This window comes from Zootoca vivipara, chromosome 7 (genome assembly GCF_965207765.1).
Source record: "Zootoca vivipara chromosome 7, rZooViv2.hap1.1, whole genome shotgun sequence".
NCBI classification, from domain to species: Eukaryota; Metazoa; Chordata; class Lepidosauria; order Squamata; family Lacertidae; genus Zootoca; species Zootoca vivipara.
The window spans coordinates 15,067,607-15,085,756 of NC_142590.1; the positions used below are offsets into that span (position 1 = coordinate 15,067,607).

Consider the following 18,150-nt stretch of genomic DNA (forward strand, 5'->3'; position numbering starts at 1 on the left):
AGATGTCTTCAAGGTTATATAGTTACTTATCTCCTTGGCTCAGGGGACACATAACTCCGTACCCTTCAATATTTCTCTGATGAAAACAGGCACGTCTTACCTTACCCTCTTTTAAATCTTGCAAAACCAGAAGAGAAGCTGCATGGGAACACACCCAGAGTCAGGTACAGTGTGGGGTTAAGTGTGTGGCTCTTCATTTGGCTAGCATCCCTCCCTTTTGGATTTGTGTCTAGTCAAACTTCCACCTTGTAAGAAGTAAAATCCACAAGGGGGTTTCAGAAAGGCGCCAAAATGGATGGGGCAACTCCCCTGTTTCTGTTGATAGAGCAGGTGGGGGGGAGGGGGGCACATACTGCTAGTTAAAAAAGAAACAGGGCTTCATTGGTTTGGGGGCAATTACAGATAATGAGATGGATGGGAATAGATCATTTCAATGTCTTGGAATATTTTAGCTGAAATCAAGTCTCTCCGGTTTCGTTTTCTCCCCTTCTGTCTTCATGCAACATTCCCACAGGAGTATGAAGCTCAGGCACCAGGAGAAGCTAGTGGGGATCTTCTAAGCTTTATTTACATTAGAAAGGATGATTCACTTGGGAGTACAAGCTACACAGGGAAGGGGGGGGGAGTATACGACACAGTCTGCTACTATAAGGCCACATTTTAAAAAATCTGTGAACCTGATCTCAGGTTAAAGATCTCTGGATATGCCCCAAATGTTCACACCCTGGTCAGAGCCTGATGTCCAATTTAAGCGCAAATTGAAATGGACTTAAACTTATAAGCACCCTCTATTAGGGGGAGGCACAATGACTGAGGAAGAGATTTCAATGGCAATTCAAATGCCCATCTTCATTATATCTCTTGACATGCGAGGATTGATCAGGTCCACTCAGGTTAAACTGGTGAATTCCATCTTGAAATGGAAGTAGTTTCAACTAGTAAAAATCCAAACAACTGCTGCTGTTTTCAGTAAAGGTTACTGCTTCTTGCATACAACAATCCAACTGTTCCAACTTTCCAGGGAAAGTCCCTCTCTCTTTTAGGAAAGTCACTATCTTGCTTTTTGAAGGGAGAAATCAAGTATGCTTTAACAATATACAGTATGCAGTCATACCTCGGTTTAAGTATGCCTCGGTTTGAGTATTTTCAGTCTGGAACGGATTAATCCACTTTCCATTACTTTTAATGGGAAAGTTCGCTTCATATTAAGTACGCTTCAGGTTAAGTACAGACTTCCGGAACCAATTGTGTTTGTAAACCAAGGTACCACTGTATATAGTATGCAGGGGCAGGGCATTTGGTTCACGCTTCCCCCAGAAAACACAGCAATCTTTTGAAATGTGTGCATCTCTGAATTTTGTAAATTGAATTCCCCAACCAAATAATGTACACAAAAATGTGTACATAAAATGCATGTGAGTGAAAATGACATAGAAAATTAAATTGTCTTAGGTAAAACTGCTTACATACTAAAATGCTGATGAATTTTCATGAGGGCTTTTCACGAGGAAAACTGAACTTAAGAGTAGGAAAGTGAGAAAGTAAAATAATCTGAAGACCCGTGTACCCCTTAAATCTGTTCTAGGAGTTTTCCCTACTCTTTAGAGTAAATATGGGTGTGTGTGCAGGTCATGCACGGGGAAAGATCGGTTTGTAAAAAAAAAATTATTAAAAAAAGAGTCCCCATGAACATTTATCAGCATTTAATGCAAATTTCTCTTAATGCACAGGCGTCTATATATAACTTCCCCTAATATGCACATTTTCATATGCACACTGTAGGGCATTTTGCATTTTATCCTTGTATGTGCAGTTTTGTACACATTACTTGGTGGGGAACTGAATTGTAAAATTCAAAGAAGTGTGCATTTCCAAGGATGACTGTTTCGAAAAGTGTTCGGATTTTTACATGTGAACTGAATTGAATTCCCTCCCCCATCCCCAGTTGGAATGCAGTTCCTTCAAACACAGTTAAATCCTAAAACACAGTTAGTTAGATATCTAACTTACTGAAAAACAGTCTCAGCAGGAAACTGACCAATTTACCAAGTTCACTTTAATTGACAGAAGTCTGGAAAAAATATATATATATACAGGGTGCTAAGTTGATACTATTGCCACAATTGGACAATCACCATCCAGAGGCTCAGATCCGAGACGCAAGATAAATGATCCAGCCATGGATAACCATCTCATCAAAAAGAAAAGCAAATATTTCAATTATTTTAAAAAAATGATTTCCAAGTTTCTTTCAAACCCAAATCAGTTGTGCTTGCTCTGCAATCCCTGAGCCTCGATTAACTTTCTTCCAAGGAACTACTCACAGGGATAAGACTTGCTCACACAGGTCACAATCATCTACTTATCAGTGAGCAAAAACATAGCAGCTATGTGTAATATGTGAGGCCGGTAGGGCCCTGGCTTCTGACAATCAATATTTAGAGCTGGAAGCAGAAGATGGCTGCAATTTAAGTGTTGCACCCAGGGAGAGTTGTTGGCTTGCTATCTTGCTGTCTGACAGCATGAACCATCCAAAGAGCTATTTTTTGCTAACCAGCGATTTGAGCTAATTATTCGCTAACCTGCCAGGATTGTTTTGCAGAATCCTAGCACTGACTGGAGAGGGCAGTTCTCCAAGTTATTCCTTGTACAGTGGTACCTCTACTTACGAATTTAATGCATTCCGAACGCACATTTGTAAGTCGGGAAAAAATTGTAAGTCGAATCCCAAAGGAATTCATTGGGAGAAAAAATTCGTAAGTAGAAGCAACCCTATCTAAAAAATTGTAAGTAGAAAAAATCCTATCTAAACCGCATCCAAGATGGCGGGCGGAGCTCCATTTGTAAGTAGAAACATTCGTAAGTAGAGTTATTCGTAAGTAGAGGTACCACTGTATTGATAAGCATATCTGATTGTGCAAGAACCAAGGAATTTGGAACGGCTAGGAAGTTATGTGTATGGTATACATTAGTTGTCCAGGGAGATGGGCAGGGATGGGGGACATCACAACACATTTCTATGCATATTGTAAGTCGTTAGGGAAGCAATGTGGGAAGCATATGCAAAATCACTGACTGCTAGTGCTTACATCTGGTTAATCTCGTCATCCTGTGCTCCTAACACAGGCCCAATTCAGACATGCATCTCAGTATCTCATGCAGCATCTTTGTGCTGCTCCTTCTTTCCTCTTTTGCAATGATTCAACACTTCCCAAGTTAATTATTATTTCAGTGTCTGAACAGGGAAACTGTAGTTACCAAGATCAGACCAAGCCAGGATCTTAAACCAAAATTAACTGTGGTTGGAGATTCTGTTTTATGCCAATCCAAGCAACCATCCTTTCAAAGTTTGACTGAAATGGGAAACAATGAATTAATTAACAATGAATTAAAGCAGATTCCGACTAAATATCAGGAAGAACCTTCTGATGGTAAGAGTTGTTTTAGAGTGGAGGTGGGGAACTTCATTTGAGGTTTTAAAGCAGAGGTTGGGTGACCATCTGTCATCCTGCACTGACCATCTGTCATCCTGCACTGCTGTTGAGCTTCCTGCACTGCAGGGGGTTGGACTAGATGGCCCTCAAGGTCCTTTCCAATTCTTTGATTCCATAACCCAGAAAATGTTGAATTGTCACTACGCCAAGAAGGAAAGAGGGAAGGGACAACGCATGGGTGGAACATACAGGTGCAAAACATAATAACACCTGATGTATTAAAGTGAGACATGAATATGCAAACTAGGCTGTATCACAACTTCACACAATATTTTAGAAATGCATAAATTTTAGAAATTTTTGCACTTACCAGCTTAGTTGCTGAGGAAGGTGATTTCAGAATTTTGGGGCATGCTGTCACACAACATTGTCATTATTCGGCTAATCTTCTGAGATATCAGGATGCCATTAAAAATCACTGCAGACCTTGAAACAAAAAACATTTCCTTGCCTTTTAAATTGTTTTCCCACAATAGTTCCTTTCAATATCACCACCAGGGCAGCTGTCTTGATCAAAACTTTAGTGACAACAAATTCTGTTTGTCTAACACAGTGATGGGGATGCTGCAGCCCCCTAGCTGTTGATGGACTACAAATTCCCATAATCTCTGACCACTGTCTATGGTGGCTGGAATTAAAAGAGAACAGAAGTCCCAGGTTTCCCATCCCTGATCTACTGGCTTCCTTTGAAATCCTAAATACGTTTTCACCGAGGAGGAAATCTCCAAATTTGCTTCAAATTTCTCTTTCGGCAAAATCTTTGAGAGACAAATCTCTTCTTTTCACAAAATTGTTGGGGATGAATTTATGCAGAACTTAAAGCAAAGTTATTTTGCCTTCCCTCATAAGCCTAGATGTTTTCCTTACAGGAGAACCGTCAAATTCACTTCATATTTAACTTCAGGTGAAATTTGTTGGAAACCCTATTTAACACTCATGAGTGACAGAAGTGTCACAATAAAAGTGGAAAAGGTGCTATGCCAGGCTGACAAGCAAAGCTATGAGTTCTATATTTTCATTCTATAAAGTGGTAATCGGCATAAAGGCCTACATCCGAAGACCTCTGAGCGCCTCTTGTAATCTGAGGAGTGTTTGGCTTGAGCCCATATTGCTAACCATCTGGTGCCTCAGCATAGCCGTAGTCTCCAAAGACCGGCTATTCCAACAGTTATCACATGCCCTGTTGTGAACACCAGGCTCCCGTTGGTGAACAATTACTCACATAATTGGAGTTTGTGGCTGATGTCAATCCAAGTGAGGAATTTGCCATCTGGCTGCTTGTGGCATGATATGTAAAAGGTAGAGCTAAAAAGTGAACTATTTATTTATTGCCCTTAAATCATCCCACTCTTCCCTCTGAGAAGCTTTCAGAACAACCTCCCGTCTTTCCTACCCAGATAATGACCAGGTTGAAGCCCTTTTAAGTTTTAACAATACAAGTGGTGTAGCAATAAAACTTCTAGCACATTTGCAAAGCTAAGCAGGGCCCGCTATGGTTTCAACTTGGATGGGAGACAGTGTGTTGAGATCCATGCATTGCAGGGGGTTGGACTAGATGACCCTCGGGATCCCTTCCAACTCTACAATTCTATGATTCTAACAGCATAGCTGGCATATAGTTCTGTGGTCAAAAAACAAATGGCTGATTCAGTCTCTCCAGTTAAAGAGCCTTGCCCCCAAATCTTAGAAAACATTTCCCAATTAAATCAGACAGTACTGGACAAAAGAGTCTGAACTGGTTTCACAAATTCACTTTGTGAGCCCAGAAAATCCCATTTGATATTTATTTCATTTATTTTAAGTTACTTACTTTCCACTTTTAAAAAATATCCATTCCCAAAAGCACCTTAAATTGTAAAAAATAAAAAGAGCCCAAATCTTCTCAAAAGCACAGGAGCTTTGTAAACATGTAGGGGGAAAACAATCTTTATAAATAGAGATGGGGAGCCTATTTCCCTCCAGAGGTTGTTGGACTACAACTCCCATCATGCTTGACTATTGGCCAGGTGTTGGGGCTGATGGGACTTATAGTAATTGTACCCTGTTCATATGACTGGGTTGCCCCAGCCACTCTGGGCAGCTTTCAGCATATGGGGCTTCAAGTCAAACAATACCCGGAGGATCACAAGTTTAGACCCCCTAGTCTAAAAACAGGAGAGGGGTTTTGTTGAATCTCCTTAGAAATTCCTGTAATCACAGTGCCACCACTGAGAAAACCCTCTCTCTGCTCTCTCCCTATGGAAGCAGGACCTCCTATAATGATATAAAACTTGGGCAGGCTCATATAATTAAAGGTGGCCAAAATAGCCTGGCCCTGAGTGGCAAAGGGCTTTAAAGTTTATATTGCCATTACTTGATGAAGGTATGGCATTTTTGTCCACCTTTCCAGAGACCATTTTACCAACCCCAACTTATCTCTCTGATTAGCCAGTCTATTTTGTGTCCTAAGATATGGTTCAGGCCCTCAGGCATCCCCAAACTGCGGCCCTCCAGATGTTTTGGCCTACAACTCCCATGATCCCTAGCTAAGAGGACCAGTGGTCAGGGATGATGGGAATTGTAGTCCAAAACATCTGGAGGGCCAAAGTTTGGGGGTGCCTGGTTCAGGGCTTCATTGTAAAGTTCAGAGACCAGCCAATGCTCATCTCTATGTTCCTTGGCATTGAAATACTGTGGCTAGTAGACCCTAATGTTGAGTCAGCCAAAACCTCTTCCGTCATCATCTTTTCAGAAACAAAACAAAAACCTAATAAAGCACTTCTCTCCAATAAGCCACACTCTTTTATGTTAATTAGGCACTCAGCTATCAATTGGCCAAGCAATACATACTTGATCCTGATGGGACTCGACTGGTGAGCCTGCTGGCAATTGTAAAGCCAGTCCACAGCTAGCAAGGCAACCTGCCCAGAAGACCAGGACCTTGCCGTGGGAACCAGCCGATTGGTATGGAAGTACAGAACCAGGGGTTTATGCTGCTATCGAGTGCAATGGGAAAGGGAAGGTGGCAGCGAGGATAGCTGTGAAATTGGATGAGAGAACTGAACTGTTACAAAGGATTACTTCATCAAGCTGTGCGTAATTTACTTTAAAATGAAAGTAGCAGATTGTAAGCCTGCAGAAAGTTGTGTGTCGTGCCACAAATCCCAGCTAAGTTACTTGGCGGTCAAGGGAAAAGGCTCCTCTGTAGGGCTAGTATCTGAATTGGCTAACCAACCAATATTTTACCAGAATGACCATTAAAACCAGGTTCTGCAAGGAAACCATAGCTGTTTAGCACCTGTAACAAGGTGTAGGGGTTGGGGCCGGAATCCATTATACTTTAGGAATGAAGGAACAATCCCTTATATCAGGAACACAGAAGTTCAGTTTATGATTCATCAGCCCAACCAATCATGCACAGTGGTCTGCCAAGGGTTCAACTCTTTTAAAAAGTAAGTTTTTAATTAGGATTTCATTGCTATTAATAGTGAGCTCAATAGCTTCGAAGAATTTCCACTTCTTGGGGGATTTACTTCAGAGTACAATATTAATTTTGCACAGAATAGGTCCCCTAAAGCAATTTGTTATTTCATATTTTCCCAAGCTATATTTATGGGTTTACATTTTGGGGAGATGCCACATTCCCTCGGCAAGCCCACCAATCAATCCATACCACCTTTGTGTCAAACACCTTCACATCACAAAATGCAAGGATATTAGTTTAGGCTGCGACCCTAAAGCAAAAACTATGGGGCAGTGCATGGGGAGGACTCAAGTTGTGCTGGCCTGAATGGTTGTGGTCATGAGAAAGTGTTTCCCAATCAATGCCATATCTCTCTGGGGTGGAATTAAGAGTGACTTTAATTAAGGAAATGTGGTTTCTAATCCTAGGTAAGAGCTGCCTAAAAGAGGTATGAGTGCTGTAGATAATAATTAACACATTTTCTAAATATAATCATAATTGATTTTATTTCCTCAGACAGAGGGCAATCATGAGGGCACAAGGAGGCTGTAATATCTGCTGATCATGAGCCCTGAGCCAAGTTTACATTTCTTGAATGCTACACGGATTTACTTAACCTCCCCTCACCCACTTCAAGGCTATCTTAATGTTTCTCCTGGCATGCTGTCACTTCCTTACATTGCATAGTAAATGCTACTCTACAGGCCATTTCTATGTAGAGAGTAACCCCAAACAGTGATGAGCTTTTACTCAACGCATTATCGGTAGGAATCAACGTCAGAAAGATTCCTCCATGCAGGTAGCCAAATCGGGTTCCTTAGTCTCCAGGAAGTGCTTTTGAGATTTTTTTGACCTTTTGAGTTCTTTCGTTTTTTGTCTTTTTAAAAAAATTGGATTTGAAAGTTCTGCCCCAAGCACATGTTCCATCTCTGACAGTTCAATTGTCACTAGGGATACATATCAAAAAAAACCAAAGCAAAATCTGCCTGGACGATCAAAATCCTCCCAGGGTGATGTTGTCCACAATGGCCATGTTTTTCCTATAGCACTTCCTGCCGTTTCAGAGGTTTCCAGTACAAATTGGACTTGAAACAGAGATCACATTAAAACAGTTTCCTCCTCTCTTAAAATTCTAGCTTCTTCCAACAGCTGATTGGAAGAATCTTTGATTATACTTGCTTTATGGGCAATGATTTCATGAAAACTTCCTAGCGTTTTATAAAACTTGTGCATCAAAGAACATAGTAGATCCAGCCAGCCTACAAGTTTTTTCCCTTTAAAAAAAAAGCAGGGGGGAGATCAGAATGACTGTGCTTATGTGGAGGAAGCAACTGGGAGACTCCCCCCCCCCCCACTAAAGCAGCTGCAGATAGGGGGCATCAGTGAAGACTATGGGGAAATGTGGGAGTCTGGTTGGGAGGGATATTTGAAGTTATTTGCATCATTAATCATATATAACAATTTTCAACATGCAGATTGCCTTGGCATATGTAAACTGTTTTGATAAAGTAAGCTACTTTGGGGGGGGGAATCGTTTGAGAAGCGGGGTAGAAATAATCTAAATAAACGAGTTTGTATCAAATGTTCCATGTGAGTAATCTCACTGGAACAACTGGACTTCTGTTTACTCTCCTCTCCCTGCCCCACTCTAATCTTCACTGGAGGGTCCCCCAACTGCCCCAGATTATGGGGAAGTGGACAGTGCCAGACCTTGGGGTCTCAAATTTCTGTGTCGCCCACTGCCTCTCACCTTCCATTCTACATAATACAGTGGTACCTTGGTTCTTGGACATAATCTATTCCGGAATACCATTCGACTTCCGAAACGTTTGAAAACCGAGGTGCAAAGGGCTGGCTGCAAATTCAATTGGAAAAACTGAAAACACGTAGCGGAAGCCGTTCAACTTCTGAGAAGTGTTCAAAAACAGAAGCAATTACTTCTGGGTTTTCAGCGTTTGAAAACCAAAACGTTTGGCTTCAGAGACGCTCGAAAACCAAGGTACCACTGTAGTTGCTGCACCCCCGAGGCTCCACACCCAGAGCGACTGAACTGGTTGCACTCCCCTAAATCCGTCTCTGGTGTAGGAAAGGAGAGGAAGTTCGGTTGTGCACATGAAAGTCCCTTGCACCAGTGGAGCTGCCATGTTGGCTATAGCCCATAAACTTGCAATCTTTCTTAATATGCGATTTTATTAATTCAGAAAATATAGCAGCAAAACTATTACTTTTTCAGTATACAAAACATTCAGACTGTCAACAGGTTTTTTTGCACAGCAAAAAATGAATTCATTCCTCGGCAAATACAGAACTGCACACCCCCATCACTTACAAATACAGACTAACTAGATGGACTTTCCTTGGTAGGTACACCTTTAAACGGAAATTGTTCACGTCACATGGTTTCCCTTCATGGTAACTCCTATGCATGTTCCTTTTCTCTTTCCACACCAACCACATTGTGTGTTGTTTCCATCCTTCCAGCTAACAACTGACCTGGCCTCCAATATATTCACCGCCATTGGCTCAGTGACACTGGCCTTGTTACTGATCTTCCTTCTTGCGGCCACAGCTTCCATCATAACTTCCAACAAACGGGCTACCCAAGGAACCTACAGCCCCAGCCGCCAGGAGAAAGAGGGGTCCCGAGTCGAAATGTGGAACATGGTGCAACCTCCCCCAATGGAACGGTTGATCTAGCTTGAACTCCTGCTGTACCTCCTACGTATATGGAAGCCTCCGGCTAGAATGGGTTGTTCTGGATACCAGGGAAAGGACTCCCCTCTAGACCATGATGACCTCTGCCATTTAACTCAACACCTTGGTCAGTATCCAAAGCACCATGCACATTATCCCAGGTGTACCTGGGGGCTTTTCCGCTTCCCCTTTCACCAGTAGCCTCCGATTCGTCTGAAATTCATGGGAGCCTTCAGGAGATGTGAGGGACTGCAGTTGGAAAGGGAACTAAGCACTCAGACACACGTACCTGGAAATACTATGGGGCGCAGATCTCAGCTCCAGAAAGCATTAAAGAATGGAGTTAATGGGTGCCATATTTCCCACTTTCTGGAAATTCTTATTTATTGCACTGGAAATTTTAGCTTTAGTCGAATCGCCTGTAGACTATAAAGACTGCAATGGCTCTAGGATACTTGTTAAGTGCCTGCATTTCAGATACAACTGAAGCCACATATTTTGTCTCACTCCCTGTGCATCTGCCTAGCATTCACTATCACTGCAAAAGACAAAGCGGACGTAACCCCAGATAATCTGTCTGCCATTCAATCATCGCTGTGCATCTCAAGAAGTTTTAGGAGTAGAGGTCTTTCTTAGCAGCAGATCTATCTTAATTCTTTAATCAGGGACTAAATTAATACTCCGGAGAAAAGCTCTTCATGCAGCAAAATAAACATTTCAAATGATCACTGCTTGGTGTGTTCATTGCACCTGTTTTTCCACTGGGTTGTTCTAGATCACGTTTGGCCCTCCAGATGTTGCTACACTACAACTCCCACCAGCCCCATGTGAACATGGCCAATAATCAGGAGTGATGGGAGCAACATCTGGAGGAAAAATATTCTCTGCACCTGTTACAGATCTAGAGAAAGCTATAGTTCCTTTCATGGAGAATAAACTGGTGATTTTTTTTATAAAAAAAACAGTTCCTTAGACTATTGATCATGCTGGGTGGGGCTGATATTAAGCTTAAACTCCCAACATGTGGAGGGCCACAGGTTACCCACCCCTGATTGACCTACTTTTCTAATGAAATTCAAAGCAGTCAGAATTGTAAAATAAGAAACCAACACTGTGCAATGACCCACCAGATGCTATATCCTGCAGCTCACTAACCAATGATGGTCTGGCCCTCATCAGCGCAGGGTATTATTATTATTATTACTAGTGTATTTCAGCCCGTTTAATAATGGGCGCTAGAACATCCTGGGGTTCGGGGAAGCGCTTGTGCAGCGCTTCTCCGAACCCTGGGACCTGTCCTTGCTGTCGGCGGCAGGGGGACAGGAACGGAGGAGGAGAAAGCGCTGCGTTCTCCTCCTCCGTTCCTCTCCCCCAGCCGCCGACAGGAAGGACGCGCACACTCTCCCCCCCCGCCTCCTCCAACCGCCGCTCCTCACGGCCAGGGAGGGTTGTGAGGAGGCCTTCGCCGGCCTCCACCCTCGCTTCCCTGACGTGCCCTGCAGTGAGGCGGTGTCCGGCGGGAGCGGCGGTTGGAGGAGGCGGGGGGGAGAGTGCGCGCGCGCAGTCTCTGCTGTCCAATCCCTGTATCTCTGGGGCACATGCGCAGTGACCCAGGGACACACGGGACAGCTTGGACGCAGGGACAACTTGGACATTATTATATAGGATTATTATTATTATTATTATTATTAAAAAAACAGGGGCAAAGAATTTCCAGCCTTCCAGATATTGTTGGACTACAATTCTCAACACCCCAAACCATTGGCCGTGTTGGCTGAAGCTGATGGAAGTGCAATCCCACAATATTTGGAGGGAGACAGCTTCAGGTCTTCAGTCAGGACAGCTGTGTAAATGACTCAGAGCTGGGATTACTGTGGTCTGCAGTGAGAGAAGGGGGGTGGGAATCTATGAATGGTATTGCCTATATAGAAAGGCAGAGCCAAGAGGGGAGTGGCGTTGCAGTTCCAGACATCTAGTCAACTCACCCTTCTCTTATCCAAGAGTTGGAGAAATGTTATAAGGTCATGAAGCTTAGTTACCTTCACATAATCAGAGGCCTAGCAGCCACTATATCCAGCCCAGAAGGGTGTGTCTCCTGGCAGGGCCAACCCTCATACATCATTGAACAAGTCTTAGGTTTAAAGTGAAAATCTTCCCTGTGTTAAATGAAATGTGGAAAGCTTTCAGAATTCTGGGTGGGGGTGTCATAACTTTATTTCTGAAGTCTAATGCAGTTGAGTGAGAGTTACCGGGATCAGGGTTCCAAACAGACACACAGAAAAACAGTGCCTCACTCTTCATTCCAATAGATGTGATTAGTCTCCGTGCAGTAGAGCAGGGGTCAGCAAACTTTTTCAGCAGGGGGCCGGTCCTCTGTCCCTCAGACCAGACTATATTTTATGAGGGGGAGTGGGAATGAACAAATTCCTATGCCGCACAAATAACCCAGAGATGCATTTTATATAAAAGCACACATTCTACTCATGTAAAAACACACTGATTCCTGGACTGTCTGCGGGCCGGATTTAGAAGGTGATTGGGCCAGATCCGGCCCCCAGGCCTTAGTTTGCCTACCCATGGAGTAGAGCCTCCCTTATTTGGAGAGGGATATGGGGCAGCAATGAGGGAATCTGTGGCCTTTCAGATGTCATAAGCAGGCATCCCCAAACTGCAGCCCTCCAGATGTTTTGGCCTACAACTCCCATGATCCCTAGCTAATAGGACCAGTGGTCAGGGAAGATGGGAATTGTAGTCCAAAACATCTGGAGGGCCGCAGTTTGGGGGTGCCTGGTCATAAGACTCTACTGCTCATCATCTCCCGCTAACATGGCTAATGACTGGAGATTATGGGAGTTGCAGTCCAGCAATATATTGGGGGTGGGGTGGGTAACCAGGTTCCCCCCCCATGCCTGATGCAGGTGGGGTGCATCCTCAAGTTTCAAAAACAAGCCTTATGTCCCTGAAGTTAACAGGCTTATCAGAGATGAAAAACAACCCAGAAGTTAAACCTAGTTCCACACAACTTCAGAGCAATTCTAACAAACGCCTATGTACCACATGCCTAAATTGACAGTTCCCCCACTGGACAAATTTAAGATCTGGTGAGAGACATCAAGTGCTTGTTACTAAACCAATGGGCAAATTTGACCTTCCCGCCAGAACAAAACACAATGAAATCAACAGAAAACAGTGTGTCAGTTGTTATGCAAAACGTATTGTGGTGTGGGGCAAAGCGACAGACTACATACAAAGCCTTGCATGGGCAGGGCTGTGAACCGCTGAGTGGCAGCTGGGGGCCACAGAGGCTTCTGCTCCTGCTGTTTTAGTTGATGTGATGGTGAATATAAAGGAAACAGAAAGCATCTTATGTAACCTGCAAGCCCCCTGTCCCCTTCCTAGAGATCCCAATGCACCCCTCAGTGGAAACAGAGGCATGCCTTGTAAGAGCTCAACGTTCCCTGACAGACATTACAATCCAGGTAAGTGAAGCTCCTCTGGACTGCTCTAATAACTCTTTGTATGCAAGTCAAAGCTAGCACCCAGAGAAGACGACTACAAGGCAATCGTGTATGACAAACATAATAATTGGCAGCACTCACCACTCCCTTCTGTATTCCAAACACCACAGCTCACTGAATGGATCTCTTCTGTTGCCTACTGGTACATGTCAAAAGGCCGGCACCATGTCACACTTCTAAGAAATGCATCTAGTTGGTGTCTGATGAAGTGCCCCCCTTGTTAACTGGAAGGAAAGGGTTTAAGAGCCTGGGTGAAAGATATCATCTTTGGGTGAAGAGCATCATCATATCTGAGCTCCTTGGATGGCCACCTAATGCAAGCCAGAGTGTCAATTCTCAGAAACCAGGGCCTGCACAAGACATTTTGGAGCTTGAGGCAAACCGCAAAATGGCACTTCCTTCCCTGCCAGCAAAGAAGGGGGGAGTGAAGATCCACATCAGGAACAAGGGGGCAATACAGATCTACATCTGGATCTGATGCCCCTGTGGATCTTGCTGGCTGAGGCAGTTGCTTCACCTTGCCTCATGTGGGAGAGCCCTGTCAGTAACTGAAGGAGCGTCTCCACCCTCATCGTTCTGCCCGGACACTGAGGTCCAGCGCCGAGGGCCTTCTGGCGGTTCCCTCACTGCGAAAAGCAAAGCTACAGGGAACCAGGCAGAGGGCCTTCTCGGTAGTGGCACCCGCCCTGTGGAATGCCCTCCCATCAGAGGTCAGAGAGATAAACCTGACATTTAGAAAATACCTAATGGCAGCCTTGTTTAGGGAAGCTTTTAATCTGTGATATTTGATGTATTTTAATGTTTGTTGGAAGCCACCCAGAGTGGCAGGGGAAGCCCAGCCAGATGGGCGGGGTATAAATAACAAATAATAATAATTTATTATTATTATTATTATTATTATTATTATTATTATTATTATTATTATTATATCCCTACATTTCTTGTGGGTGTGAGAGAGTTATTTGATTCATTTGATTGCATTCAATAAACGCATGTTCTTTCCTTTCTCATAAGGGCCTTGAGACTTTTCAAGTTTAGCTTTCATGCACAGCGTATTGGATTGTACCCTACACATGTCAATTTGGCAGAAATAAATCAGGGAACCTAACCCTAACCCTTGTCCTGAAATAAAAGTATGTTGTACCTTACCATCCCCCTCAGTGCATATTGCAAACTGTTCATGCTTTGTAGACACTGAATGGTGAGGGGGGCAGAAAGCACCAGACAAATTTCAGAATGAAAGCTGTCATGAAAATATTCTATAATACCTTACTTCTGCCTGAGAAGTCTGGCTTCAATGGGGGAAGAGTCCCATTTCTACTGCAATGCATCCCATCACTCCTTTTTATGAATGGGATAAGACTAAAGGCTGGTACACACATGGCAGATGCTCACCCCCTGGCTACAACTTCAAGGGTTGACCAGCCCTTCCACATCATCTCATTGCTTTTCAGTAGTGTCAGTTGACCAAACCCTTCTTGCTCTCAGGCAACTTTTTCTCATAAGCTCTTTTTATTTCAGGGGGATTTACTTCAAAACCACTATGCTTAGGATTGCAAACCAAATACTGTAAAGCAATCATCGTTGAAAAGGTTGGGGCAACACTTTGACTTTTTTTCCACCACTGTTGTTCTTCCTTTATGCTTTTATTAGACCGTAATTTCCATCCCCATCTTCAACTTGTTTGGCAAAGCAATTCCACACGCCACTAATTCATCCAATATTGTCAAATGGCAGCAAGGCTGACGGGTCCAAAATTGTGACTTTAAATCATCCTTTTGATCATACCAAATCTACCTGAGCCTTCATCTGGTTTTTATGCTCTTGGTGGTAGAAGTCAAAGTCCATCATTTTCTTTTCCTCAATATTGTAGGCGACCTTTCAGATGTCACCTGTAGTTCCTCACAAGTGTAATTTACATTGGCATGTATAGCTATAAAATACAGATTAGCAGGAGTCTGGGGTTCTTGTCTAAAGCCCCTTCAGCTCCCTTCACACCTGTGCTGATTTTGTTTCTCCTTTGCTATACAAAGGCAAAACGTACACTGTCAGACACAAAGAGGAAAATGCAGTCTTTAAGAGCAGAGACTTTGCAAATGAGTTATTCATAGATTTCTTTCCATGCACTTCCAAGGTCTGTGCAAAACTGAATTTGGTGCAAAAAATTATTCTGCTTGATTGGAACCTGCTGTGGAACCTGCAACATCATGCCCAAATGCATTTGGTGGTGGTGGGAAGATGACTGCCCCTATGGCCACAATCCTCCCCCCCCCATAAAACTCCCATGAAATTCTTTAGATGCAGAACTGAAGCACAAACAGAACAAAAGAAGAACTCTGAATTTGGATCTGTGAAATTTCTAAGTACCAAAACAGTTGTCCTAAACGTGTGGCCTACCTGGCAGCAAGTCAAATCCCCAGTACAGGGTCAAGACGCGTGTCCGAAGCCCAAACCAAAGCACACTCCCACAGAGATTCTGGAGCATCCAAGCAACAGCCTCTCAACTCTGCTGCCCTTTTACACAATGCCTGCTGATTGCAGCATCTGGGCTTGATGAGGCAAGGAACCCTCACCTGTTCCAGCTGAAGAATCACACACCTCCCAGAGCTAGCGAGCCCCACCTGGCCAGCCAAGGAGCTGGGCTGTGGGCCCTTGCCTATCTAGGAGAAGGAAAACTCTGATCCTTGTGGGATATCATCAGGAGAAAAAAAAAGCTAAGGAGTAAATCATGGGTAGGCAAACTAAGGCCCAGGGGCCACATCCGGCCCAATCGCCTTCTAAATCCAGCCCACAGACAGTCTGGGAATCAGCATGTTTTTGCATGAGTATAATGTGTGATTTTATTTAAAATGCATCTTTGGGTTACAAATGTTACTAATGGGTTATTTTAAATATGGCACTCCCAAATTGAAAAACTGTTTTGCTGTAATTAATGTATGATGAATTGTTTGTTTCTGTTTCTGTTTTGTTTTTGATATGGGCCAATGGCCGCAATAAACTAAACTTCAACTGATCTGGATTATTTGTGGGGCCTGCCTGGTGTTTTTACATGAGTAGAATGTGTGCTTTTATTTAAAATGCATCTAAGGGTTATTTGTGGGGCATAGGAATTCGTTCATCCCCCCCCCCAAATATGCATGGTCCAGCCCCCCACAAGGTCTGAGGGACCTGCTGAAAAAGTTTGCTGACCCCTGGAGTAAATGCTACAAAAATCAAGAGTATCTAAGGTGGTTGGATGGCACCTTGTGTGCCTCCTGTAGCCCAGCTGGTGCCAAACACATTGCTCTGCTTTTCTGTGGGCCACATCAGCGATGCCAAGAATGGGGTCTTGTCATCTGGGCAGCCCAGGACCTCTGTACACACTGTCCAGGCTTGCACCCCAGTGAGGTCACTTCAGTGCTGCTAATGCAGCAGTTTGACTTCACCCCCAGAGGCACACTCCATTGTCTCTCGAGACTGACTAATGCCAACAATGCAATGATGCCATGTCTGCTCATTGACGAGGTCAGGTGGGTTGCTCCACCAATAATGTTCAGTGGCGGTTTGGGCAAAGGATAGATGCAGGCTGGGAAACGGCAGCAAGAGCAATGAGCACAACAGAGCAGTGTTGGAACAGGAGGTTCCAAAGTGGTGGTTGTGGTGGTCATTGGCAAATGTGCTGCCTTCGAAGTGAATAATGAAACGAGAGAATATTCGGCACAGTCCTAGCCAATCTGCATCAGGAAAATGCTAAGTCATATTTTTTGATGGGAAGGAGAAACACAGTGGGGTGGAATAAACAAAGACAGGCTGTTTGACATTTTAAAAAGCAACAAATGAGACAAGCACACTAAGAAGGGACAGGCAAGGGGCGGGGAAACCTCTGGCCAGTAACCAAAAGGTCCAAAAGTCAAAAAATAAAATAAAATAAATCCTAACTAATTAGGTTGAAATGCCAACACTGTTCAAAGTATCCTAACTGTCAGTGCTAATCCTGACCCTGCGGTTTAAATATGCCAGGGGGATCTGGAGCAAGCACTGACTCGAGAAGTCAAATACAAATATTTGTAAGTGACATTTTAATTCCCAGCAAGCTGCTTTAATATATATTTCAAATAGGAGAAGCATATCATCTAGCCTTGGAATAGATAAAAATGTCAGATGTTTTATGTGTGTAACTTAATGATACATGCATAGCATTTTACCTGCACAGGTTCTGGTGGAGTCTTGGAATATCAGAGAGGAAAAATAGATAGCATATCTTACACACAGAAGCTCACAGAGTCCAGCAGGGGCAAGCCCCCAAAAGTCCTTACAGGATCAAGGCTTAGAGGACAACTGGCCATTTCCCAATTTAAGTCACACCCCATCTCAGATCTCTGGGGGAAACATACACAAATACCATCTTGCATGCAGGACTGCAGTTAACAGTAAGGGGAAACATCATGCGGGGAATGGTTAAACACCCCTCTCCCAGCTCAAATAGCATGTGAAATGTTTTAAAGTTTAAAAGGGGAAGGGGAATCACAGATGGTTTGGCCCTATGTTAAACCCTGACAGAGAAGCAAAATCCACTGAATATGGCGAAAGATATTAGGAGGCTAGAGCAGAAACTTCTGCTGAGGTTTTGGAGAGTTCTGCAAGTTAAAGTGGACCATATTGGTCTAGATTCATCAATGACCTGATTCAATAAAAGGTTACATATGTAGAAAAGTAATTTGGTTTGTGGCCTTTCTCTCAAGAGAGATCACCATGCAAGCAGGGTGGTAGTGTTTCTTGCTTTTTTTACACACTCAATGAACACTTTGCACCTACCTTTTGTTTCAGATGCAAACACATTATCTAACCACATTATTTCTGCACTGGGGCAAGCTTATTTCACCCCCGACAATCAAGGCTGCAATAGTTTGCCACTAGGAAAAAGTTGTTCTTCCTTCAGCAAACTCTGGCATGATCTTGTGATCTTTTATTTTGAATTGCCGTTAGTTGCTAAGCTTGTTTTCAAAGAAAATTCTTTGCAGTT

The 18,150-nt window shown here is 43.5% G+C and overlaps 1 protein-coding gene across 1 annotated transcript in view; it reads left to right on the plus strand.

Annotated features, from left to right (window-relative positions):
• The window catches only part of CRB1 (crumbs cell polarity complex component 1), a 101,238-nt gene extending 90,881 nt beyond the window's left edge, over positions 1–10,357 (plus strand). Inside the window, exon 12 of the mRNA XM_088673583.1 lies at positions 9,418–10,357. Within this exon, the coding sequence (XP_088529709.1) occupies positions 9,418–9,633 (216 nt within the window). The 3' untranslated portion in view covers positions 9,634–10,357. The remainder of the gene's footprint in view (positions 1–9,417) is intronic.
• Positions 10,358–18,150: the final 7,793 nt, after the last annotated feature.